Raw genomic sequence first — 27,921 nt, forward strand, 5'->3', positions numbered from 1 at the left:
CTGCTTGCTGGCAGGAGGCCAGAAAGGGCTGCAGGGTCACCTAGTCCCGAAGGCTTCGCTCTAGGCAGGTTGTCCTTCAGTTTCCTTTGCTTGGACTCTGTTGGATTTTGGAGGAGTCTTGGCTTTCATGTGCTAAATTCTGGGGTGTACTTTGGGAGATTTGTTTGGGGCAGGGGGCTGGGATTCAGAATGCATGGATATGACGCTCAGGGCTTGTGAACTCCTGAGAAGGCTGCAGGGCCAGGGCTGGCTCCCTTTTTGCCTTAAGCAGAGATGAAGAACCCAGATGCAGAGTGAGGAGTAAGCTGTGCCCATCCTCTTCCCTTTCAAAGGAGGAAGCAGGGTGTAAGTGTAGTCCTGTCCGGGGGCTGGGCAGCAGTACGATCCCATGCCCAGGTGACTCCAAATCAGGCCGCAGGCTGTCAGTAATGGCCATCACTGCCGATCTAGAGCCAGCTAAGAACTTTTGGTGTCAGACCTGGGTTCAAGTCCTACTAGCTCGATTACTCGTTAACTTTGTGACTTTAGTGAAGTGACTTAACATCTTTGTATCTCAGTTTTCTCATCTGCAAAATGAGACCTATTCACCTTGAACTTTTTTGTGAGGAGCAAATAAAATTGTGGCAAGCACATGGAGATGCTTGGTAAATATGGTCCCTTCCTCCTAAATCTGGAGGTCAGGCAGCCTCTACAGTGAAGGTCAGGCCACTGGCCTTGCTAGCATTATTCTAACCTCCTGAGATAACAGAGCAACATGAAGACACATGACTTGCTGCTCCATACTCCCCTCAGGGGATGAGGGCTGCTACAAGGCAGTGGGGCTTGGGCACTTGCACTGACTTTCCTTAATAGCGTTCCCAGGGGCGGAGGAACACAGGTTGAAATTGTATTTCTCCCGCTAGCACAGAAGACTCTTTCCAAACAGCAGATGGGCTAAGATTTATTTATTTACTTAACATTAACATTTAAAAAGATTTCATTTACCTCAGCAACTTGAAAGACAATTGATTGTACTATTAAAACACTTGAAATTTAGAGACAAGAAAGATCCCAGCGCCATTCTGGAGGTGGCGTGAAGATCTGTGCCGGGCCTCCAACCTAGGCTAGGCTCTGCCATGAAACTGAGATAACCTAAAGATAAGACAGCCTTGGTCTCAGTCCCACTGGGACACAGCCCTAACTGCTCATGAGTAAGAGACAGCTAGATTGTACTGAGGACTGGTTCCTCATGAGTCATCAGGAAGGTCAGTTGGTTCTGTCTTCAGCAGGTAGCTTAGCACCCTTCTGGAGAGGAGAGTAGTCGTCAGGGGCTCTGGACACGAAGTTGCCAACATCCAACAAAGGTTCCCTCTGGACACGAAGTTGCCAACATCCAACAAAGTTTCCCTCTTTTTCAGTAACGTGCTGTTCCTTTTTTCAACAGCAAGAAACCTGAAATCAAGAGGAATCATGAAAAAAAACCCCTTCTGGCTGCAACCTGAAGGCATCTCCCAAGCCAGACCGGGGCAGATATGATGAGTCCAACTTCAGTGGGCCTCTTCTTCAATGGGGGAGCAGCCAGAGAAGAAGCTCGTATTGCTGGCCAGAGCTCGTTTCTTTTTCTTCCCTGGAGCTTTATTTTCTTGGGATTCTGTTGCTACATGTTTTGACTCTGGGAGGCCAAGGGAGGAGGCACCTGGAGCCGTGTTGTTTAATAGCACCTGCTCCACATCACACATGTCTTTCAGGATCTAGGAAGGACAGAGACAGCTATATGACTAGATCTGGGGTAGGGACAGAGGCTCAGCGCAGCCTAGCCACTACAGATGTTTAGCACACTCCCAATGGTATGAGGTGACCCCCCAAATAGCTCTGTTGAAAAAACCAGACTCCAGCAGATGCCCGGTTCCCAGTTCCCAGTTCCCAGCAAGCTGATTGTACCTTTACCTCCTTTTCTCCCACAGCTCTCTGTCAGTGCTAATGCTGAGACGGACGCTAATACATTTGGAAACACCTGGCTTTTAGGCCACCTACCTTGCTGTTGGGAGTGGCACAGACAGGGTTAAAGAAGCTCAATCCTGGGGTCACCTCTGTGGGATCCTCCAGTTTGAAGGAGCCTTCAGAATCCCGAGTCCGCTCAACAGTGCCCAAGCTATCCTGAGAATCAGACAGGGATATTAGAAATTCAGCTACTAGGGTTACACAATCAGTCTGCTCCCCTTCAGCCAGTGAGGTACCAGCTCTGAGGGCCTCATCAGTCAGTGTAAGCAGGTCTTAGGGTGACCCTGCTTGGGGAGGTCATAGTGCTCAAAGGCAGCCTCTGAAGGCAAAAGACTGGGTAGGAGAGTAGCACAGGACACATCATGAGGCATGGTTTAAAACAAGGCTGAGCCTTGGTCATTTCTTTGATTAATCCTCTCCCCTCCCCAATCTATAATATACTTTTTAGCATTTCTACAGAGTGTTGCCTGTATTGGTCTTCCTTTCAGAGAGGAAGCTGAGGCCAAGAGAGAGAAGTTGCTTAGGTAACAAGGCTACTCTGTGGTAGAGCTTGGATTAGAATTATAGCCTGTTGTCATGGAAACTGAACTGGATTAAGAGTCAGGAAGCCTGAGGTCTAATCTTAGCTGCCATGACCAGCTGTATAATATCACACCCAGTCACTTAAGCTTATCTCTGGGCCTTAGTTTCCTTCTCTGTAAAATGGCAGTATTGGACTAGATCAGTGGTTTTCCAACTGAAATTCTAAGAGGAAACTCGATATATAAACAAGTAAAGAGCAAGTTGCTTTGGTTGGCACGGGGTCAAACTGACCTGGGCCACACTCCTCTGCCTGGAAGCACTTCCATGGAGCCACTATAGGACTCTAGAACCCAAATTGAGAAAAGCATGGACATAGAGAATCCTGAAGGTCCTTCTGCAATGCTACTTCTACAGTTCTTAGCCTGACCTCTAGCTTGCCACTTTAGTCCTCTAATGATTACCTACCTCAGAAGTTTTTTTAATGGACGACCCAGGGCAAAACTGCACCCATATAGATGGTTAAGAAATGCACGGTGAACTAGTCTTGCTAAAATTCCTGTGTATCACACAGAGAGCAGTAGGAATGAGCTTTTGCCGTGGGCACAGGTAGGCATAAGGCAAGTTCGGGCATCTGACCTGCTTGGTGCTGCACTTCTCAGTACACATTTTATTTCCTTGAGTCTGCTATCCCTGGGAGCAATGTAAGAACAATTACAGTTAACTTGGCTCAGAACAGTGAATATCAGAAAGACCAAGTTCCTGTGGGTCTTTTCCTAGAGCCATGGAATAGCTGGTTCCCATGGAGAAGGTCTAAGTAACTAATGTCTCAAGATGTTAGAAGGATTAACTTCCTTCCTGGAAACTGCTACCTCAGCACGTGGCCCTTACAATTCCAGCTAAGCCTCTGGACTAGTTTGATCCTGCGTGGCTGTATGCCTGTAAATGCTTGCTCTACTGTTCCTTGCTTGTGCCTTAGACACTGTACAGAAATTTTACAGCCAAGGCTAGGGGTGGGGAACTGCATATCTGGGAATCTCCTGGGAGAGGCTGTGGCTTCTGAAGGGGTTGTGTGGACAGGTTAGCAGCAAGGAAGAAGGACTGAGAAACGAAATGTCTTTTTCTGGTTGCAGAGGGAAGAAGGGTGGGAAGGGCTGTGCAGGAGACTGGCTTTCAGGAAGGAAGGCAGAAGAAAAGGACAGAAACTGCTGGGAGATCTGAAAGGATGGTGAGGGACGACAGCACCGATCCTACCTTGCCTTGCTGACGGTTCCTACACTTTGTGGGGTCACAGCTGCAGTCCACGCCACAGTCCAACTTCTGTCTCCTGCACCCGCACTGCTTGTTCCCACACCAGCCCTTGCAGGAACACTGCAAAGCAGGTTTGTAGAAAGACACATTACTGAGTCAGAAGACTAGGTTTGAAGTACCTTCCCTTCATTCTCAGGCCATTCTAGAAAAACTGGAAAGTACCATCAACTTTACTAAGCTTCTATCTCCTCAGTCCTCTCTTTAGTGAAACAATGATCACCAAGAACCCCCATAGGTTTTCTAAGAACAAGTCATGCCACACTTTTGGGATAGTATACTTGAAAGATGGATTGGATGGATACCATAATAATGCAGGGCAACTGACAAAGATCCTCATGGTGATTTTATGGCCAAAGTGAAGAACTATGAGATGAATGGGAGTAGAATTAGGCATATTTAAGGACTGAGTATAGTTGCTCAGTATCTTTAGATCTACCCAGCTGTACTTTCATCCAACTCACATTTCTACAGTTTGTTTAGTGTCAGCCTGGGCTTTGTCCTCAGCAGTTTAATCATTCAACATTTTAATAAATCACTGATGATATGAATACATTTACATTTACATTTGTATAGCACTTTACAGTTTCCGAGTACTTTCATATATAGAAATGCAAAATCTCATTTGAATCTCATAGCCAGTCTACAAGGTAGGCATATTTATCAGCTGTAACAACGACACAAAGCTGGAAGGATGATTAATATGTAAGATAATAGGATCACAATTCAAAAATATTTTGACTGGCTGGAATTATGGGCTGGAAGCAGACAGAAAAGTTATAACAGGGATAAATGTAAGTCTGGCACTAAGTTCCCCCAAATCAGCCATATAAATGTAATGTTGGGTGGGGGAGATCTGGCTTAAAAGTAGTTTGGTGCAGGGAATTCCCTGTCGGTCCAGTGGTTAGGACTCGGAGCTTGCACTGCCGATGGCCCAAGGGCCCAGGTTCAATCCCTGGTTGGGGAACTAAGATCCCACAAGCAAGAATGGAGTCCGCCTTTCCACAGAGCTGGAACTCCTGGCTTGGGGTCTCTTCCCTCCGCCGTCACTGAACTGCCCCAGAGCCTGAGCGGAGGGCGGCCTCACTGAGGCTGCCGGCTCTGGAGGGGCCCCAGCAGCCAAAGCCGCGACAGTCCCGGGGACCACGGGCCGGATCACTCATCCTGGGGTAAGCCAGCTGCCATGTCATGAGGACACTCAAGCAGCCCTAAGGAGAGATCCATGTGGCAAGGAACTGAGGCCTCCTACCTACAGCCACATGACCGTGTGGATGACAGGCTCTTGGTGCTCCAGCCAGGCATCAGGGCTGTGCCTCTGAGGTGGGAGAGCCAAGTTCAGGACACTGCTCCACAAGAGGCCTCCCAGCTCCACGTAATACCAAACGGCGAAAATCTCCCAGAGATCTCCATCTAAATGCCAAGACCCAGCTCCACTCAACGACCAGCAAGATACAGTGCTGGACACCCTATGCCAAACAACTAGCAAGACAGGAACACAACCCCATCCATTAGCAGAGAGGCTGCCTAAAATCATAAAAAGGCCACAGACATGCCAAAACACACCACTAGATGTGGACCTGCCTACCAGAAAGACAAGATTCAGCCTCATCCACCAGAACACAAGCACTAGTTGCCTCCACCAGGAAGCCTACACAACCCACTGGACTAACCTTAGCCACTGGGGACAGACACCAAAAACAACGGGAACTACGAACATGCAGCCTGCGAAAAGGAGACCCCAAACACAGTAAGTTAAGCAAAATGAGAAGACAGGGAGACACACAGCAGATGAAGGAGCAAGGCAAAAACCCACCAGACCTAACAAATAAAGAGGAAATAGGCAGTCTACCTGAAAAAGAATTCAGAATAATGATAGTAAAGATGATCCAAAATCTTGGAAATAGAATGGAGAAAATACGAGAAACATTTAACAAGGAGTGAGAAGAACTAAAGAACAAACAAACAGTGATGAGCAACACAATAAATAAAATTAAAAATTCTCTAGAAGGGATCAATAGCAGAATAACTGAGACAGAAGAACGGATAAGTGACCTGGAAGATAAAATAGTGGAAATAACTACTGCAGAGCAGAATAAAGAAAAAAGAATGAAAAGAATTGAGGATGGTCTCAGAGACCTTTGGGACAACATTAAATGCACCAACATTCGAATTATAGGGGTCCCAGAAGAAGAAAAGAAAAAGAAAGGGACTGAGAAAATATTTCAAGAGATTATAGTTGAAAACTTCCCTAATATGGGAAAGGAAATAGTTAATCAAGTCCAGGAAGCACAGAGAGTCCCATACAGGATAAATCCAAGGAGAAACACGCCAAGACACATATTAATCAAACTGTCAAAAATTAAATACAGGGCTTCCCTGGTGGTGCAGTGGTTAAGAATCCACCTGCCAATGCAGGGGACATGGGTTCTAGCCCTGTTCTGGGAAGATCCCACATGCCACTGAGCAACTAAGCCTGTGCGCCACAACTACAGAACCTGCGCTCTAGAGCCCGTGAGCCACAACTACTGAGCCCACGTGCTACAACTACTGAAGCCTGCGTGCCTAGAGCCCATGTTCCACAGCAAGAGAAGCCACCACAACGAGAGGCCTGTGTACTGCAACGAAGAGTAGCTCCTGCTTGCCATAACTAGAGAAAGCCCACTCACAGCAATGAAGACCTAACGCAGCCAAAATAAATAAAAAAATAAATTAATAAACAGTACTTCTTTAAAAAAAAAAGAAAATAAAATTAATTACAAAGAAAAAATATATTAAAAAAATTAAAAGCAGCAAGGGAAAAACAACAAAAAACACAAAGGGATTCTCCATAAGGTTAACAGATGATCTTTCAGCAGAAACTCTGCAAGCCAGAAGAGACTGGCAGGACATATTTAAACTGATGAAGGAGAAAAACCTACAACCAAGATTACTCTACCCAGCAAGGATCTCATTCAGATTTGACAGATAAATTAAAACCTTTACAGACAAGCAAAAGCTAAGAGAATTCAGCACCACCAAAACAGCTTTACAACAAATGCTAAAGGAACTTCTCTAGGCAGGAAACACAAGAGAAGGAAAAGACCTACAATAACAAACCCAAAACAATTAAGAAAATGGTAATAGGAACATACATATCGATAACTACCTTAAATGCAAATGGATTAAATGCTCCAACCAAAAGACATACACTGGCTGAATGGATACAAAAACAAGACCCATATATATGCTGTCTACAAGAGACCCACTTCCGGCCTAGGGACACATACGGACTGAAAGTGAGGGGATGGAAAAAGATATTCGATGAAAATGGAAACCAAAAGAAAGCTGGAGTAGCAATTCTCCTATCAGACAAAATAGACTTTAAAATAAAGACTATTAGAAGAGACAAAGAAGGACACTACATAATGATCAAGGGATCGATCCAAGAAGAAGATATAACAATTGTAAATACTAATGCACCCAACATAGGAGCACCTCAATACATAAGGCAAATACTAACAGCCATAAAAGGGGAAATCGACAGTAACACATTCATAGTAGGGGACTTTAACACCCCACTTTCACCAATGGACAGATCATCCAAAATGAAAATAAATAAGGAAACACAAGCTTTAAGTGATACATTAAACAAGATGGACTTAATTGATATTTATAGGACATTCCATCCAAAAACAACAGAATACACATTCTTCTCAAGGGCTCATGGAACATTCTCCAGGACAGATCACATCTTGGGTCACAAATCAAGCCCTGGTAAATTTAAGAAAATTGAAATTGTATCAAGTATCTTTTCTGACCACAATGCTATGAGACTGGATATCAATTACAGGAAAACATCTGTAAAAAATACAAACACATGGAGGCTAAACAATACACTACTTAATAACCAAGAGATCACTGAAGAAATCAGAGGAAATCAAAAAATATGTAGAGGGCTTCCCTGGTGGCGCAGTGGTTGAGAATCTGCCTGCTAATGCAGGGGACACAGGTTTGAGCCCTGGTCTGGGAAGATCCCACATGCCATGGAGCAACCAGGCCCGTGAGCCACAACTACTGAGCCTGCACGTCTGGAGCCTGTGCCCCACAACAAGAGAGGCCACAATAGTGAGAGGCCTGCGCGCCGCGATGAAGAGTGGCCCCCGCTTACCACAACTAGAGAAAGCCCTCGCACAGAAACGAAGATCCAACACAGCCAAAAATACATAAATAAACAAAAACAAAACAACAAAAAAGATACACATAACTGAATATAATACATTCTTTTAAAAAAATACGTAGAAACAAATGACAATGAAAACACGACAACCCAAAACCTATGGGATGCAGCAAAAGCAGTTCTAAGAGGGAAGTTTATAGCAATACAATCCTACCTTAAGAAACAGGAAACATCTCGAATAAACAACCTAACCTTACATATAAAGCAATTAGAGAAAGAAGAACAAAACAACCCCAAATTTAGCAGAAGGAAAGAAATTATAAAGATCAGATCAGAAATAGATGAAAAAGAAATGAAGGAAATGATAGCAAAGATTAATAAAACTAAAAGCTGGTTCTTTGAGAAGATAAACAAAACTGATAAACCATTAGCCAGACTCATCAAGAAAAAAAGGGAGAAGCCTCAAATCAATAGAAATAGAAATGAAAAAGGAGAAGTAACAACGAACACTGCAGAAATACAAAAGATCATGAGAGATTACTACAAGCAACTATACGCCAATAAAATGGACAACCTGGAAGAAATGGATAAATTCTTAGAAATGCACAACCTGCCAAGACTGAATCAGGAAGAAATAGAAAATAAGAACAGACCAATCACAAGCACTGAAATTGAAACTGTGATTAAAAATCTCCCAACAAACAAAAGCCCAGGACCAGACGGCTTCACAGGCGAATTCTATCAAACATTCAGAGAAGAGCTAACACCTATCCTTCTTAAACTCTTCCAAAATATAGCAGAGGGAGGAACACTCCCAAACTCATTCTACGAGGCCACCATCACCTTGATACCAAAACCAGACAAGGATGTCACAAAGAAAGAAAACTACAGGCCAATATCACTGATGAACATAGATGCAAAAATCCTCAACAAAATACTAGCAAACAGAATCCAACAGCACATTAAAAGGATCATACACCATGATCAAGTGGGGTTTATTCCAGGAATGCAAGGATTCTTCAATATACGCAAATCAATCAATGTGATAAACTATATTAACAAATTGAAGGAGAAAAACGATACGATCATCTCAATAGATGCAGAGAAAGCTTTCGACAAAATTTAGCAACCATTTATGATAAAAACCCTGCAGAAAGTAGGCACAGAGGGAACTTTCCTCAACATAATAAAGGCCATATATGACAAACCCACAGCCAACATCGTCTTCAATGGTGAAAAACTGAAACCATTTCCACTAAGATCAGGAACAAGACAAGGTTGCCCACTCTCACCACTCTTATTCAACATAGTTTTGGAAGTTTTAGCCACAGCAATCAGAGAAGAGAAGGAAATAAAAGGAATCCATATCGGAATAGAAGAAGTAAAGCTGTCACTGTTTGCAGATGACATGATACTATACATAGAGAATCCTAAAGATGCTACCAGAAAACTACTAGAGCTAATCAATGAATTTGGTAAAGTTGCAGGATACAAAATTAATGCACGGAAATCTCTGGCATTCCTATACACTAACAACAAAAAATCTGAAAGTGAAATCAAGAAAACACTCCCATTTACCATTGCAACAAAAAGAATAAGATATCTAGGAATAAACCTACTTAAGGAGACAAAAGACCTGTTTGCAGAAAATTATAAGACACTGATGAAAGAAATTAAAGATGATACAAACAGATGGAGAGATATACCATGTTCTTGGAATGGAAGAATCAACATTGTGAAAATGACTCTACTACCCAAAGCAATCTACAGATTCAGTGCAATCACTATCAAACTACCACTGGCATTTTTCACAGAACTAGAACAAAAAATTTCACAATTTGTATGGAAACACAAAAGACCCCGAATAGCCAAAGCAATCTGGAGAACGAAAAACGGAGCTGGAGGAATCAGGCTCCCTGACTTCAGACTATACTACAAAGCTACAGTAATCAAGCCAGTATGGTACTGGCACAAAACCAGAAAGATAGATCAATGGAACAAGATAGAAAGCCCAGAGATAAACTCATGCACATATGGTCACCTTATCTTTGATAAACGAGGCAGGAATGTACAGTGGAGAAAGGACAGCCTCTTCAATAAGTGGTGCTGGGAAAACTGGACAGGTACATGTAAAAGTATGAGATTAGATGACTCCCTAACACCATACACAAAAATAAGCTCAAAATGGATTAAAGACCTAAATGTAAGGCCAGAAACTATCAAACTCTTAGAGGAAAACATAGGCAGAACACTCTATGACATAAATCACAGCAAGATCCTTTTTGACTCACCTCCTAGAGAAATGGAAATAAAAACAAAAATAAACAAATGGGACCTAATGAAACTTCAGTGCTTTTGCACAGCAAAGGAAACCATAAACAAGATGAAAAGACAACCCTCAGAATGGGAGAAAATATTTGCAAATGAAGCAACTGACAAAGGATTAATCTCCAAAATTTATAAGCATCTCATACATCTCAATAACCTAAAAACAAACAACCCAATCCAAAAATGGGCAGAAGACCTAAATAGACATTTCTCCAAAGAAGATATACAGACTGCCAATAAACACATGAACGAATGCTCAACATCATTAATCATTAGAGAAATGCAAATCAAAACTACAATGAGATATCATCTCACACCAGTCAGAATGGCCATCATCAAAAAATCTAGAAACAATAAATGCTGGAGAGGGTGTGGAGAAAAGGGAACACTCTTGCAGTGCTGGTGGGAATGTGAATTAGTACAGCCACTATGGAGAACAGTATGGAGGTTCCTTAAAAAACTACAAATAGAACTACCATATGACCCAGCAATCCCACTACTGGGCATATACCCTGAGAAAACCATAATTCAAAAAGAGTCATGTACCAAAATGTTCATTGCAGCTCTATTTACAATAGCCAGGAGATGGAAGCAACCTAAGTGTCCATCATCAGATGAATGGATAAAGAAGATGTGGCACATATATACAGTGGAATACTACTCAGCCATAAAAAGAAACGAAATTGAGCTATTTGTAATGAGGTGGATAGACCTAGAGTCTGTCATACAGAGTGAAGTCAGAAAGAGAAAGACAAATACCGTATGCTAACACATATATATGGAATTTAAGAAAAAAATGTCATGAAGAACCTTGGGGTAGGACAGGAATAAAGACACAGACTTACTAGAGAATGGACTTGAGGATATGAGGAGGGGGAAGGGTAAGCTGAGACAAAGCAAGAGAGAGGCATGGACATATATACACTACCAAACGTAAGGTAGATAGCTAGTGGGAAGCAGCCGCATAGCACAGGGAGATCAGCTCGGTGCTTTGTGATCGCCTGGAGGGGTGGGATAGGGAGGGTGGGAGGGAGGGAGACGCAAGAGGGAAGAGATATGGGAACATATGTATAACTGATTCACTTTGTTATAAAGCAGAAACCAACACACCATTGTAAAAGCAATTATACTGCAATAAACATGTAAAAAAAAAAAAAAAAAGCAAGCCAGTCAGCCAGTAATTTGGAGCTCAGAAATCATAGGGAGAGAATGTTTCAGTAAACCCTGGGTCAGTCAGACTCTATTTGAAATGATATATCCTATTTTAGGGCCCCATAAATTGTTTTAGGCATATAAAAAGTGTAGACAAGAAAAAAACCCCACTCATGTCCCCAACCCTCCCTTGATGAGTAAAATACAGATAGAACTGAAGCCTCCTGTCTATGCTTTCCTGATCCCATTTGCCTTCCTCCCTCCCAGGGGCAGTCTCTTGAATTAGGTGCTTATTATCCCATGCATGTCTCTTTTTTACCACATATGAGTTTTTGTTTAAAATATGTAAGGAGATATCTTACATACTTTTAAACTTTATATAAATGGTATCTTATCATCCGTTGATGCATGTAGCTCCTGTTCCATTCATTTTCACACTATGAGCATGCCACAATTTACCCATACTCCTCATAGTGCCATATTTCACACTTACAACAAGGCTACAGTAGTAATAGCTGACATCACCATGTGCCAGGCACTGTTACAAGCGCTTTCCATATATTAAGCCCATTTTATCAATAAGTATGTTTCCTTGTGCACACATTCAGGAGTCCACTGTGTGTATGTGCTTCACAAAGAGGGAATTAAACAAAAAGGGGGTGGGTGACCAGCATTATATGAAGTGATGTTGTAAGAGAAATGGTGGAAGAAAGTAAGGATAGTTTGGCTTGGAACAAATATAGGTGACAGAGCTCTCAGAATGATGGATTAGAGTCAGAGGAGACCTCAGTGACCATCTAAAGCCTGATTTGATGTATGAAGCCCCACTCAAACATCCCTGGTCTTATTATCCAATGCTCTATTTATCCTGAGATAACAGTTTCTATATAACTTCTGATCTCAGGACCAAATTCTGCCATCCGGAATGATATGGAATCAATTTAACCCCACTTTCACAGCATATATGTTCAAACCCTGAGCATCGTTTTCACTCCCCAGTCCCACTCTGTCCAAATCCTCTCAAAGCTAAATATACCTAGCTCCCTCAATGATTCACCACATGACATGGTTTCCAAGAATTCTCACCACCTTGGCTATATAACAATTTCTCCAAGTTCATCTTCAATTGTGACACCCAGAAATGAGCATAACTTTCTAAATGTGGTGTGACCATTGTGAAGCAGATTGAGACAAACACCTCCCTTGTTATGAACTCCATAGTTCTGCTAATGAGTCCTAAATCACAGTAGCTTTTTTTCCCTTGTCATATCTTTGTGGATTCATATTGCATTTACAGTTAAATTCAAGCCCTTGAGTCTGTTTCATATGGACAACCATCACCATTGTTGTGTAGTTGTGAGGGTAAAAGAAACCATTAAAACATCTTCCCCCTCGCCCCCATTATGAGAATAATATATAGTACTTTATAAAATCTGAAAATCAAAACCATGATTTTTAATATTTAACAATTGTATATAGTCTTTCATCATGTGGAAATGTCAATTTACTTAACTGGTCACCTAACGTTAGATATTAAGATTGTTTTGAAAGAAATTGTTTGCCATTAAAAATCATGTTGCAGCAAATATCCTGGTACATAAATACAATCCAAATCTTACCATGATTGACAAGGCCTCTGACTACCCCTCTGACCCGACCTTGTACTGCACTCTCCCACTTCTCAGTATCCTCCAGCCTCACTGGCCTCTTCAGCTGTTCCTTGATAAGCCAAGCTCATTCCTGCCCTGAGGTCTTTGCATTTACTGTTTCCTTTTCCTGAAATGTTCTTCTGATTTTTTTCCTGACTTGCTCCTTCACTTTGTTCAGATCTCAGCTTAAATATCTCCTCTTCAGAGAGGCCTCTCCCAAACACTCGTCCAAAGTACTCTTTTCCTACCCCATCATTCTCTATGATTTGACTACATTTTCTTTTTATCTCTTATCATCTAAAATTATTTTGTTTTTCTGGTCACTATGAGTCTCTCTCCACAAGAATGTCTTCAGTTTCATGAGGCCAAGGATTTTACCTGTCTTGTTTATTGCATCCTCAGCACCTAGAAGCAGTGCCTGATACATAGTTTGATGCTCAAAAAAGATTTATAAATCTTTTTACATATCAATGACTATATCCTTAGTATAAATACCTATGTGTATAATTATTGAGCCAAAGGATAGGAATATTTTTAAGGCTTTTGATGCATATTTTCAAGTTGCTTTCCAGAAAGGTATGCCAAACTACACTCCTAACAACAGGAATGCCCACCTTAGTCACCTTTGCCAACACTGGACATAACAGAAAAAAAAAAACCCTAACTTTGCTTCTTTGAATAAGACAGAGCAAAACACAGAGTTCTATGACATGTCCTAGAGACACCTCGCCAGGATGACATTGATCCATTGATTGCTACAGGCTGGGTATGGTCCTCTGACCATTTACACATTTATCTATATTATATGCCTCAAAAACACTCTATTACCCTGTCCATGTGTCTCTATTTTATCCAAAGTACAAGAATGGCATCTGAAGGGCTATCATAAGGAAGAACAATTAGACTTCTACATAGCCAAGACTCATTGGGATGATTTATAGGACAGCTCAACAAGGAACAACTTTCCAACACCTACTTGGAATACAATGGGCTGCCCTCTCTCACGACTGTGAGCCTCCCCCTACTAGATTGCTTGTTTTCAAGCAAGCAGAGCCTAGATAAACACCTGGGAGTTGTATTATAGAACAGTCATGACGTACATGACAGATGTATTCACACGAATGCCATGTGCACTAGCTTTAGCTTCATCCTATTTTCTCTCACACCAGGACGCAGATCAGAATATAAGAGAGGGAGCAAGATCTTGCCACAGACAAAATCTCAAATATGATGTATGTGGGATGTGTGTGTATACGTGTGTGTGTATCACAACTGCTAGCAACCCACCAGCATGTCCCAACACCATAGCTGAGAACCACTATAATAGAGAGATTCTTTATATAAAAGCAGTGGGAAGTCAAGATGAAAGACCTCTGGGGTTCCTTTAAGCCAGTGGTTCTCAACCCTGGCTGCACATAAGGAATCTCTGGGGAGCTTTTCAAAAAGGCCAGGTCCCACCTCAGACCAATTAAATCAGAATATCTGGGGGTGGGGTCCCAGGCAACCTATGTTTAAAAGCTCCCTGGGGGATTCTAACGTGTAGCCAGGGTTGAGAATTATTTCTTTAGAGTCTATAATTCTTCTAGCACTGATTTCAGTGTTACATTATATCTCAGAATGATAAGATCTGGTAAAAATTGTAACATAAAGGATACCAGGCTAGGAATTGGGAGGCTTGGGCTCTAGTCTTATATTTAATACTTGGCATGACCTTGGACAAGTCACTCCATCCAAGTTTATCTTCATTCTTTCATTACTAGAGACCAGAATACCTCCTCCCTCTTTTCTGCCAAAGGGGACAAATGGGAATATTTGTAAAAATGCTTACAGTGCTTTAATAACAATACCTGCATGATATTTTATCCTTCACAAGGTGCTCCTGCATATATTCCTTCTTTTAACTTCTCAGACACCATATAGCCCCATATAAAGGTAGTATTATTAAAACCCATTTATTAAAAACAACAACAACAAAACCCATTTATACAACTTTGACTGTTACTTTGACTCAGGATATTAGTGCTGGAAGGGACCTTATATATCACTATTCTAGCCTCATCCCTTTATTACATAAATAAGGAATCTGAGGCTCAGAGAGATTAAGTGACTTGCTTAAGGCTATCCAACTAAACAGTGGCAAAGTCAAGGCTACAACTCATGTTTACCTGGCTTCTAAGCTATCACTTCTTTACTACAGCACATGGCCTATCCTTCGGCATCTCCTTAGTACAGATAGGAAATATAGCTGAATGAGGAAACCTAGTTTTTTCAGCATTAGCTTTGGACAAGTCATCATTTTGGTACCTGCTGCAGTCTCCTTTGCAGATACCTAGTGATTCATACCAGCCCGCTTCAGCTGGGTTGAAACAATAATAATCAGGATGGCCTTCATGCAAAGCATCAAGGTCTACAGCTGATGTGTCTACAAGCAGTCTGATCAAAGAGCAGTCCATGTACTTCGAGGCCTCCAAAAGGGAGAAACTAGATTGTATGCCAACTTGCTCCCCTTAAAGCCCAGTTATATTCTCAAGTTATAAAATCAGGGAAAAAGCCTAGAAAATAATCATCTCTCAGTGTTTTAGAGATAGGATTTATCATTGATAGCAAATATCACTTACTTGCATTTTTGGCTATACTTCTATATTTCCTTTTTAAGCTTACAGCAACAGTGCTATTATATCTATGCTTGTGTGTGTGTGTGTGTGTGTGTGATAAGCTTTCCTCAAGGACAAGTATACCCATATTTGCTTGCCATTTGGAAACTCCTTCCCCAGAGTTTTAGGTCCTCTACCATTTGTTTCTGTGTGTACTTCTCACCTGTGCTTCCTAGTACTTGGCTGACCTTTTCATCAACAATCAGCTCATGCTTACCACTTCAACCACAGTAGAGAGCATAAATGTTTGCTGAGTAAGTGAATCAAAGTCAGACATGTTCTGCCCCATCTTCTCTCAGTGTCCCAGCTCTATGTCCCGCTACTACCTCTACTATCAAGTCTTTACGATATGCTATTCATTGTGCCAGAAAATGGCTTCCCAGGTGCTCCCAAGACTGTATTTCCCTTTCTGTCTTATAATGAAGCAAGAGTCATCCCTTTCTGGCATGTTCATAAACTATATCTATTTGGTTTGGCTTTACAGTCACTCTTAAAAGCCGCTCAGTCCATCTCCCTGAGATGAGTATGCTGAGGTCCTGTGATGTGTTCCTATTTCTTTGGCTTGTTTTCCCATTAGATTATAAGCTCTCTGAGGCTAAGGATGAGCTCTTAGTCCCACTAAGAGCACATGGTATGTTGCATTCCTGATGACTTTCCAAATGACTTAAGGCCACCACGGCTGTCTAGTCCTCATGAGTTGCTTCTCTCTGGTGTTGTAGCTTTACAAGGCTCAGTTCCCCATGTGGTGCACTATCAGCTAATGAAATCGAATAACCTTCCAGGAATCCAGCTAGGGTAATTTGTGAGCTGTTCTCTTTAAGTGGAATGTGGCTGCAGGCCACAGTTGGGGTAGTGATGAACTGTAATGCCTGGGAAGTTAATGTTTCAACATAGAACACCTAGGTTTGATAAATCCGTAGGATTATCATTGTGTAAGTAAAGAGAGCATGCCTCAAAGTCAGATTGTTTCTAACTAGCCTTAACTTTGGTGTGTTCAATCTTAAAGCTCCCACTTAGCTTCTGGGCTACAATTTTTACTGATATGACCATGACGTGGTAGAAACAAACTGGACTTGGAGTCAGAACATTCGATTTCAAGTCCTGACTGTCACTTTGTTTTATGTCCCTGGGCAAGGTCATTTCCCTCTCGTGGGTCTCAGATCCAGCTGTAAAATACAAATAATAAACACCTCACTGGATTTTTTTTTGCTGACAATGAAAAGAGGTAACATATATGAGAATGGTATATAGACTGTAAAATGCTTTAAAAATGTGAAAGATTATTATGGTCACACTGGAACCAGTTTCAATGAGATGGTATAGAACACTACTACTTGTTCAGACTGGTCAGAACTTGAAAACATGAAAAGAGCCTCCCTGTGCACCCAGGCAGCCCTCTCAACTAACCCCCAGTTCCATACAGAGTTGGCCCAACAAGCACCCCTCAGCAGAGCCAGTGCCTCTGAACACGATCGAGGGATTGAGGTGTAGGGTCTGGGGCCGGTACACCCTCACTGGCAGTGAAGACTAATAACTAGAACCCCTGAAAGAGATGAGCTGCCTCCTACCCCTTGGATGTTCTTCTTGGACATCTTAACTAATTTTGTTGGCTTCCATTCCTCATCATCCCCATCACCACCATCACCATCACTGTCCTCAGGCTCATTCACAGAATATTCTGAACAATATTTTATATCTTCGATGTTCATGCTTTGCTCCAGGAACTTTTCTTTAAACCGGGGAGGTTTGGGCTAAGAAAAAAAGTTTGGAATGGTTATTTAATTAAAAACAACAACAACAACATGTGGATTATATCTTCCCAGTAGCTGCTGCCCGCTATATTCTCAGAGCAGAGATTTCAGATTTCCTCAAATATACCCCACTTGGCTTTACCAATCAGAAGAAATTCTGCTTTAGCCTTTGGCCTCAGTCTTTGAAGGGAGAGAAACTGAAGGGATAGAGGCTGAGCAATCTGAGGGAAGAGGGAGGGACTCATGATATGATAAGTATCTTTGGATGGACAGCCGAACACTGCTCTTTTCTATGCGCCTCCTCCTCAGTTGTGTTGCATAATGCCTGTACATGGTCCAAAGTCAGCCGTCTAGGGAGGGAGAATGACTATTTTCCTCAAGATTGTACTGTAATTTTATTTGGGACTCCATAGAAAATTGAGATGCTGGAATGTGGGAATTTTAACTCTCAACCACTTCTGAAAGGTGATTTTAGTACACTCACCCCAAACCTTGGCTATGCAAAGGTATCACAGGCCCTGAGCAGTTTACCTTAGGTGGGATATATTCGAAAGAAGAGTCTGGAGATAGAAGGGTATCCTTAGGAAGATGAGATTTCTGTCTGCTGGCTACTTGGAGGAGGTTCAATTTCTATTTGAAAAGAAGAGACAAAGTGTACATTGCAGGGCAGCTTCTGAGAGTGTTCATGGCTAAAACATAAAGATTCCTAAGTTAGCTTAATCTTAAGCCATGGTAAAGTGAGGCAGGGTAAGAGCAAAGTAGGTTGAAGGACTCCCACTTTACAAGATCAGTATTAGATTCAGAAAAGAGCAAATTAAAAAATGTGTGGGCTCCCCTGGTGGCACAGTGGTTGAGAGTCCGCCTGCCGATGCCGGGGAAACGGGTTCGTGCCCCAGTCCAGGAAGATCCCACATGCCGCGGAGCGGCTAGGCCCGTGAGCCATGGCCGCTGAGCCTGCGCGTCTGGAGCCTGTGCTCCGCAACGGGAGAGGCCACAACGGTGAGAGGCCCGCGTACCGCAAAAAAAAAAAAAAAAAAAAAAAAATGTGTTTATGCCATCTGAAATGCACATGACCATACCACATGGAAACTAGATGTAGACCTCATAAAATTGAGCCAAGTCATTATACTCAGGGTTGCTCCCACGAGCTGGCCTCTGTTGCAAGAGGGTCTCCCAGGGCTTATTAAATGGGTGGGAAGCTGTACTACCTGCTTCATGATTTTGTTCTCTCGGAGAAGTTGCTGATTTTGCTCACATACTTCCTGCATCTTCTCAAGTTCTTCATCCTATTTCCAGATAATGCAGTGATAGGTGGGGTTATTTGGGGCACTACATGTGGGTTACCAAACAACTCACAGGGATGAAAACATACCAAGTTGCTGGCAGCAGGTGGTTTTTGCACAGCAGGCACTGGCGCCCAGAGAAATGCCTGATCCCCACCAATTCCTAGGTGTCCTGAGTGCCACCTCTATTCCAACGCTCCCAAGCAGCCATGACTACACTTGCAGGAAACATGGGCTCTGCTCTACATGCCTTCCTCGTTCTTTTCTATTTTCTAGCCTAATATCCCTTATTCACATCAGGATGCTGATAAAGAAACCCATCCAGAGTGTCAGCTGTTTCTTTGAAGTCTACAGATGCTTTTGCCCACGCTTCTCAACACAGGTTAGGCAGTTTATTTGCTACACTAATAAACCTGATTAAACTTCCTTGGCACTTATGATAATTGGATTCATGCCTACGACCTTAACACATTTGGTTGTCTTTGATGGGCAGTGCCAAGGAAGCCGTAGAGACTGGTGGTTCAGGAAAAAGACTCTAAGTTGGATAAAATAGTACTCCATCATGCTACTAAAGGGTGTGGTATTCCCAGCCTCTGGAAGAAATGCAGACCCCAGGCATTTTACAAACAGGTCAGGTCTCAACTCAGAACAGGCACGGGAAGAGACAGCTAAATGTCCTAGGATTCTACTGGATGATTTAACTTTCTCAACTCTTTAGAGCTCAGCGTTGAGGCAAAGAACCAGGAGGCCTCGAAGTCTGGTATGGAGTATGTACTGTCATTTCTGTACCAAAACGGAGGTTATCCTGTATGTGGCTACATCCTAAACACCCCTAAATTGATCAAACAGGGCAACAAGGCAATAGAGACTACCATTATAAAAGGCTACCATTATAAAAGGCTACCTTTATAAAGCTTTTTTTCAGTAGGTAATTACTCTTTCCTGCAGGTACAGTCATGTAAATCAGACAGGATTCTCAGTCAGGCCTGGGGACCCCATCTCTGGAGACCTTTGCCTCATCTCCATACCTGACACTTCAGGATGCTCAGCAGCTGTTGTTCCTTTTCGCTGACGGACTCCTCTAGCTGCTTCTCTGCCATTTGGCTTTGCTGCAGCTGGCTGAGGAGGTATAACACCTAGAGAAAGATACAACCCAAAGGTACCAAAGGAATGAGAGGAAAAAGGAATTCTGGTTTAGTCCAAGCAGTGATCCAGTTACTCCTTTGTGATTTCAAAGTAAATTGTTCTCTTTGGCTCTCATGGCTTGAAGCATCATCATGTTCATCTTGGTATTAAAGTTGGAGGCTAAGAGCCATTGTCACTGGTATGTGTAAACTTATTAGATAAGTCATTTTTCTCTATTTCTGGTTTCTTATTTACAAAAATTGGAAAAGACTACGTGGTCTTTTGAAGGAAACTTCATACCCCCATTATTATTATTATTATTTTTAACTAACAATAAAGAGCAACAATGGTTTGTTTTTCAGTATAGCTTCTTGGCTCGCCAGCTTACCTTCTCTTGGTGCTGTTGCTCCACTCTCACCAGCTCTGCCTGTAACTCTGTCTCTATTTCAGCAAAATGATTTCGTTCCTCAAACAGCATCTTCTGCATGTCAGCACAGCTGGCCTTGTTCTGTTTCAGGCTGCTTTCAAGCTTGCTGACCTGTATTTTGGAGGAGACCAGCTGGAAGGGATAAAAGAAGATCAGTTTATTTGGAGAATGGCCACCTTTCCCCATTCATTAGGCAGGAAAATGTCAGCTTTCTTGAAATGGACTGAGAAAAGTTCTTCCATGTCCAAGTCCATTCTTATGTTTTCATGTCATATGGATTCTACCATTGAATAGAATCACCACCACCCAAACCAAGGGCCGAGATAGATATCTGCTGAGATAGGTATCTTAGAGCTGGAAGCCACTGCTGAGGTCATTTAATCCCTTGTTTTACCTCAAGGCAAGAATAAACCTAACACAAACAGTATCTGACAATTCCAAACTCTGATACTCAAGAAGTTCTTCCTTAATTTTAAAGAGAAATCCACAGCACACACCCTTATGGCTAATTATGTCCCATTTCAGAATGTCTGTGTTCACATGTTGGAACTTGTAGACACATTAGCCGAGACTACAGCTCTGGCTCTTCAGGCTAGATTGATATCCTATGCTGGCCTAGTTTTATATTCTCTACTAGCCCAGATGGTGAACATCATAAACACCAGTGTTCACAAGACTAATCAGGATTTCCTTAGTAGGAAAAATCTGCTAACCCAACACAAAAATGCATAAAGGATAGCACTGCTCAAACTTGCAGAGTTGGAGTTTGTATGCTTGCTTCAATCACCAGAGGTGATCAATTTTAATTCCTCTTGTGACAGTGGAAGATGATATATTTATTTTAAGGTCAGTGAAGATGGATTTTCCTTAAGATGAATCTTTATATGTCAAAGGTTTTCTCTTTCCTAGATTGTATCTTAAACTTTTTGAATATAATACATGTCAGAGGTGTTTTAAAAAGTAGTATAGTATAATATTTTACGTTTGACCTGTGGCCTACTATGGCATCCTGATTTTTCATAATAATAACAGTGAACATTTATTGAGCACCTGCTATATGCCAGGTATGGGTATCAACTTGCAACTCATATATATATATATTTTTTTAAATATGGAACGCTTCACGAATTTGTGTGTCATCCTTGCGCAGGGGCCATGCTAATCTTCTCTGTATCATTCCAATTTTAGTATATGTGCTGCCGAAGCGAGCACTCATATATATTTTTAAGTGACTGGCTTGTACTTGCCCACACCAACCTTTACCCATAAAACTATTTCTCTAATGTTTGTGTCATTGTGGTTTCTACCATGAGCAGTGGCAATAACACTATGATAGTATTCTAGGCTAACATCTTATTTCAACCCACCAAGTCAGACCCTGAATTGCTGAGAGGAAGAGAGATGTTTACCTCTCCAATTAAGTATTTCAGGGCACACTTGGCTTCCAGAATGGTAGCAATATTCTCCCAGCGGTGTTTTGGCCTGTCTTCACTTTCTGCATCCAGCAGCTTCTGCTGTAGGTCAGCAATCTGAGCACTCCTTCAGGGAAAGAAACAATGAGCCTTATTTCTAGTAGCCTCAACACCAAGGAGAGGGGAAGAGCTCTGAGGAGAAACTTCAAATAGTTTCACGGACAGAGGTATCAGTTAAATACCATTTAAATAATGATTGAGTCATCTGGTTAGGGTTTTATACAGTATCTCAAAACTTGTTACAAAGGGATGCTAAGACTAACCAAATGGTTTTATTTTATTAAATACTGGTTGAAATAAGTGGGTCATATAGTGGGACTTGGAAAGATTTGTTTTAGTGAGGCTTTTGTTGTAGCACATTGACCATAATGTGACTTTGTCTTGAGGCCACATAAGCTGGAACTGTGACGTGGTGGCTCACCTATGCAAGGACAAGATTCAGGTTAGAGATCTTAAGGGAAAAAAATCTCAAAAGAACAAACAGGTAGATGCTCTTTGCTGGAATCTAACACCAAACTGATACCTATGGCTGGTGTTGTGAGAGGTTATCTTGGAGTACCTGCCACAGGACTGAGAAGTTTCTACGAAAACTAGATACCATGACCCTGGTTATAGCTTCCAGATACTTCATGGTCAAGTATGGCCTGAGACCAAGATGTACACAATATTTCAGTTTTGTCAATAGCTTCCTTCTCAAATTTGCTAGGTGTCCAGTGAGAGGGAGCATACCGGCATGTGTATAACATGCAGTGCTATGTAAGGTACTATAAAGAAGATGGGTACTAAAATAATCTAAGATAGCAGTTCTAAACTTTTTGGGTCTTAGGACCCCTTTACACTCTTAAAAATTATTGAGGACCTCTAACAAATTCAGCTCATGTATGTTATACCTATAGATATTTACAGTATTAGAAAGTAAAACTGAGAAAAACATTTATTAATTCACTTAAAATCAAAACAATCCATTATACATTAACAATTACACCTGCAATGACACTATTTCCAAATAAAGTCACATTCTAAGGTCTGGAAAGGACATGAATGCAGGTTGGGGGAGTGTGTGTGTCACAGACACACACAACAACATTCTCCAACACAAAAAATAATGTAGTGAGAAGAGTGGGATTGTTTTACATTTTTACAAATCTCTGTAATGTCTGGTTTAGTAGAAGATAGCTGGATTCTCATATCTCCCTCTGCGTTTAATCTTTTGTAATATGTTCTGGTTGATGTAAATGAAGGCAATCTGGCCGCACATGGATATGTAGCTGAACAAGGGAGGAGCATTTTATTTTATTATTTTATTTTATTGTGGCCGTACCGTGCGACTTGCGGGATCTTAGTTCCCCGACCAGGGACTGAACCCAGGCCACTGCAGTGAAAGTGCCGAGTCCTAATCACTGGACTGCCAGGGAATTCCTGGGAGGAGCTTTTTTTATTTTTAATTTTATTTATTTTTGGCTGCATTGGGTCTTCGTTGCTGTGCATGGGCTTTCTCTAGTTGCGGCGAGTGGGGGCTACTCTTCGTTGCGGTGCGTGGGCTTCTCATTGTGGTGGCTTCTCTTTGTTGCGGAACAGGGGCTCATGGCGCATGGACTTCAATAGTTGTGGCACTTGGGCTCGGTAGTTGTGGCTTGTGGGCTCTAGACTGCAGGCTCAGTAGTTGTGGTGCACAGGCTTAGTTGCTCTGCGGCACGAGGGATCTTCCCAGACCAGGGCTCGAACCCCTGTCCCCTGCATTGGCAGGCGGATTCTTAACCACTGTGCCACCAGGGAAGGCCCCAGGAGGAGCTTTTTTTTTTTGCTGTACGCGGGCCTCTCACTGTTGTGGCCTCTCCCGTTGTGGAACACAGGCTCCAGACGCACAGGCTCAGCGGCCATGGCTCACGGGGCCAGCCGCTCTAAGGCATGTGGGATCTTCCCGGACCGGGGCACGAACCCACGTCCCCCTGCATCAGCATGCGGACTCTCAACCACTGCGCCACCAGGGAAGCCCAGGAGGAGCATTTTAATAGCCTTTTCAGATAATTGTGGATATTCTTCTTTGAGACTACACCAAAACCCAACAAGTTCCTTAAAAGTTAGTTGAAATGTGGTTACTTGCAATCTGAATGGATCTTTTACTCAAACGTGATTCTGTAACATGTCATTTGGACAGTCATACAGAGCCTTCAAATCAACACATTTCATTACACAATATAAAAAAGACCACAATTGTTAATATCACTACTGGTCTCATTAGAAAAGTTATGAAAAACTGTCAAGTTTACAGTGGCAGATACACGTTTTCCAAAATTCTAAGTTTTGCTTGAAAGCTCAAATTTTATTTTTGGTGACAAACACTGTCATTTGTTTTCCTTGACTTGACAGGCTCACTCGGTTCATTTCTGAGAAAATGTCTGCCAAGTACCCAAATCTGAATAACCATAGTTTGTCTGTCAGTCGTTCTTTCAAGTAAAAATGATGTTCCATGAAAAAAGAGGCCCGTTAAACTCACACCTCAAACAATCACACAAGTGCTTTTCCTCGAGAGAAACATCGTCCTTCGGCATCAGCACAAGTGGTTTATGTGTTCTTCCCATTCTGTCACACAGAATATTAAAAAGGTCTGAACTCAAGGGTTGAGATTTAATAAAATTAATAATTTTTATTGCTTTATCAAAGCCAAAAGTAAAACTGACTTTTAAGTAAAACCGAGAGTATGTGGTGGTGAAGTATTCAATGACTGCTAGTACAGGTTTGTGCTACTGGTTTGATTCAAGCTAAGGTGTTAGCAGTTTTGTCCACTGTTGCTTTTGCACTATCATGGCAAATGTCAGTGTAGTAAAAATGGCAAACAATGTCTTAATACTATTATAAAAACAGGGAGTCACCTAGACTCCCTGAAAGGGTCTCAGTGACACCCCAGGAGTTTGCAGACCTCACTTTGAGAACCCTGGTCTAATATATAGTCTTTTCCTTTAACAAGCTTACAATCTGTCTAGATTGACAAGACTAATCAATGTAAAATAATTAATAAATATAAAGATAACATACATCATCTATACTACATGACCGAGTACTGTAAGTTCTGAAGGAGTTTAGAGAAGAGGAAAATTAATGAGGGATGAAGAGTCAGGGAAGGCTTCTTGGAAGAGGTGGGCCAGAACACTTCAGAGTTGTTTTATCTATCAAATGCCCTTTCTTGCCCTTAGGGAAATTCCCTTGATTAAAGTCACCTCTGTCTAATTGCCCTCTACCTGGCACCTGCCCTACATTTAAATAATCATTTACTTATGCACAGTGGTGTGCAGGTAAATGTTTAACAAACAGTACCTAAAAAAACAGATCTGATTTGTAGCTTTTGCTAGTTTCTGTAGTGTGAATACTCTCATCAAAGGAATTGTAAGCTCTCAACAGTTTACAACCGTCTTAAAATTTTAACAAACAATTCCAACACACCACTGTCAGTCATTATACTGTTTCTACTCGAGAGCAAGGACAATGCCATCTATTCTTTCTATATATCCCAACTGCATCCAGTGCGGCATAAAGCAGAAACTCAAACGTTGAGCAACTTAAAGACATATCCAAAGATAAACAGCTAGTATGTGTTGCTAAAAACAAATTAAATGGTCTCCAAGGTCTTCTGGGCAATAAAATTGTATTACCCTAAGACACTATAAAATATCTGTCAAAGTTTTGTTCCTTCTAGATTTCACAGATACTTAAAAGAAAGTAACAGTGATTAAAGAGAAGAGCATTCATTGAGCACTTCTAATATGCCAAGTACTGTGCTATGTACTTTACTTTCTAATCTCATTTAATGGTCATGATACTTTACTTATGCATTATATTATATCTACTTTGCTGATGATCTCTAATTCTCCTTCTCCCAGGTTGTTGATCTTCTGGTATCATTTCTTGGGTTCCTCTAAAGTTTTGTTTTTAGTCAGTTCTTGTGGTATATGATAAAGACCATAGACTTTGGAATTAGATAAACTGAGTTTCAAATCCCAGTTCTGTATAAACTTCAGCAAATTTTTTAAGATCTTTGAACCTTTAGCTTAGATCTCTAAAGTGAGAAGAATGGTACTTACCTCACAAGGTATACCTCATAGGGAGAGACTGAATGAGAAAATGTATCTAACATGTCTAGTGAAGTGTATAGCTCAAAAATTGTTACTTTTTCTTGTTTCTCCTACATCACAAAGCTTCTGAAAAACAAGCTTTTGAATAACTGATTGATAGGTTCTATTTTGATTCAAGGCATAAATTTTTATAATGCCTTAGACATAGTCCCATTACCTGAGTTCCATTTCAGTCTCTAGGCTTTCAATCTGCTTTGTAATGGAATCCTCTGACTCAGAAACTTGACCACGCAGTTCAGCAAGTGAGAATGTACGCCTCTGTGAAGAAGAATAGTGGGGATGAGGGTGAAGTACTACTTGGAAAGTAATTCTCCAAAGTAGTGAGGGCTTCTGGGGAGTGTGGAGTCTGATCATTGGTAACGTATTTCCATAGGGCACTTACGCGGAGTTTAGGAGGTGGATTCTCCCCAGATTCCACTTTTTCTTTGAGTTGAGCCACATCCTGAGCCAGGATCTTTCTGTCTTCAAGAAGGTCATTCAGATGGCGCTTGGCTTCCTCAGTACTGACCATAACCTCAATTTCATTTCCAAGCCAACTCTAGAAGATAAATCAGTGATGTTGGGTTAGGGATGAGGAATCTCTGGCCCATGGGCTATATTCAGCTCCAGATTTAATTTCACTTGGACCAGAGCCCAAGTAACTAGAAGTGAGATTTCCATTTGTGCCTACACTGACCAAAAATCCCAATAATGCTCTAAGAGCCTTTAACAGCAATATCCCAAAAGGTCACAAGAAAAGTTTTCTGCAGAAAATCTTTCTCCAGATATCCTAGCATTTCTATGTATTCTGTCTTTACCTTCTCCACTTTCTCCTTAACCTTTGTCCTTAACAAGTCATAATATAGAACTGAAGTATATTTAGATTACCTGTTCTATTTAATAAATAGATAACTATTATTAATCTTTAAAATAGATGAATGGAATTTTTAAAAAAAGCAAACAAAATTAACTAAATTCAGTTTTTAAAAAAGTAACCATCCCTGAGAAACCTTTCACTTTTGGATGAAGATATACCATGCTAAGAGTAATCAAAGAAAGCTGGAGTGGATATAGTAATATCAAATAATATAGAATTTACATCAAAGAATATTATTAAGAAGAACAAAGGCTGGAGGTATCATGCTCCTTGATTTCAAACTATACTACAATGCCACAGTAATCAAAACAGTATGGTACTGGCACAAAAACAGACACATGGATAAATGGAACAGAATAGAGAGCCCAGAAATGAACCCACACTTATATGGGTAATAAATCTATGACAATGGAGGCAAGAATATACCAATGGGGAAAAGACAGCCTCTTAAATAAATGGTGATGGGAAAACTGGACAGCTAGATGCAAAAGAATCAAACTGGACTACCCTCTCACACCATGCACAAAAATAGATTCAAAATGGATCAAAGACCTAAACGTAAGACCTGAAACGATAAATCTTTTTAGAAGAAAACATAGGCAGTAAGCTCTCTGACATCAGTCTTAGTAATATTTTGGGGGCTATGTCTCTTCAGGCAAGGGAAGAAAAGCAAAAATAAACAAATGGGACTATATCAAACTAAAAGCTCTTGCACAGTGAAGGAAACTATCAACAAAATGAAAAGGCCACCTACTGAATGGGAGAAGATATTTGCAAACAATATAACTGATATGGGTTAATATCCAAAAATACACAAAGAACTCATACAATTCAACATCAAAAACAAACAAACAAACAAAAACAAACAACCAGGTTTAAAAGTGGATAGAGGATCTGAGTAGACATTTTTCCAAAGAAGACATACAGATGGCCAACAGGCACATGAAAAGATGTTCAACATAGCTAATCATCAGGGAAGTGCAAATCAAAACCACAATGAGATATCACCTCACACCTGTCAGAATGGCTATTATCAAAAAGACAACAAAAAACAAGTGTTGGTTATCCATTCTAAATACAGCAGTGTGTATACCTGAAACTGTCACAACATTGTTAATCAACTGTATTCTA

The 27,921-nt window shown here is 41.3% G+C and overlaps 1 protein-coding gene and 1 non-coding gene across 3 annotated transcripts in view; both read right to left on the reverse strand.

Annotated features, from left to right (window-relative positions):
* Positions 1-929: 929 nt before the first annotated feature.
* The window catches only part of KIF4A (kinesin family member 4A), a 127,107-nt gene continuing 100,115 nt past the window's right edge, over positions 930-27,921 (reverse strand). Inside the window, exons 21-31 of one of the 2 annotated variants that reach the window (XM_067724187.1) lie at positions 26,317-26,472; positions 26,092-26,192; positions 21,742-21,871; positions 20,294-20,464; positions 19,809-19,916; positions 18,706-18,783; positions 18,029-18,127; positions 17,315-17,497; positions 3,754-3,870; positions 2,014-2,136; positions 930-1,431 (exon numbers count right to left, since the gene is read on the reverse strand). In XM_067724187.1, coding sequence (XP_067580288.1) covers positions 1,417-1,431; positions 2,014-2,136; positions 3,754-3,870; positions 17,315-17,497; positions 18,029-18,127; positions 18,706-18,783; positions 19,809-19,916; positions 20,294-20,464; positions 21,742-21,871; positions 26,092-26,192; positions 26,317-26,472 — 1,281 coding nt within the window. In that variant the 3' untranslated portion in view covers positions 930-1,416. Of the gene's footprint in view, positions 1,731-2,013; positions 2,137-3,753; positions 3,871-17,314; positions 17,498-18,028; positions 18,128-18,705; positions 18,784-19,808; positions 19,917-20,293; positions 20,465-21,741; positions 21,872-26,091; positions 26,193-26,316; positions 26,473-27,921 lie in introns of both variants that reach the window. The other variant, XM_067724186.1, reaches the window with a different exon arrangement.
* LOC137217709 (U6 spliceosomal RNA) lies at positions 21,438-21,544 on the reverse strand. Its single transcript, XR_010940211.1, has one exon. It is a non-coding gene; the product is annotated as a U6 spliceosomal RNA (small nuclear RNA).

Source organism: Pseudorca crassidens, chromosome X (assembly GCF_039906515.1).
Source record: "Pseudorca crassidens isolate mPseCra1 chromosome X, mPseCra1.hap1, whole genome shotgun sequence".
Classification (NCBI taxonomy): Eukaryota; Metazoa; Chordata; class Mammalia; order Artiodactyla; family Delphinidae; genus Pseudorca; species Pseudorca crassidens.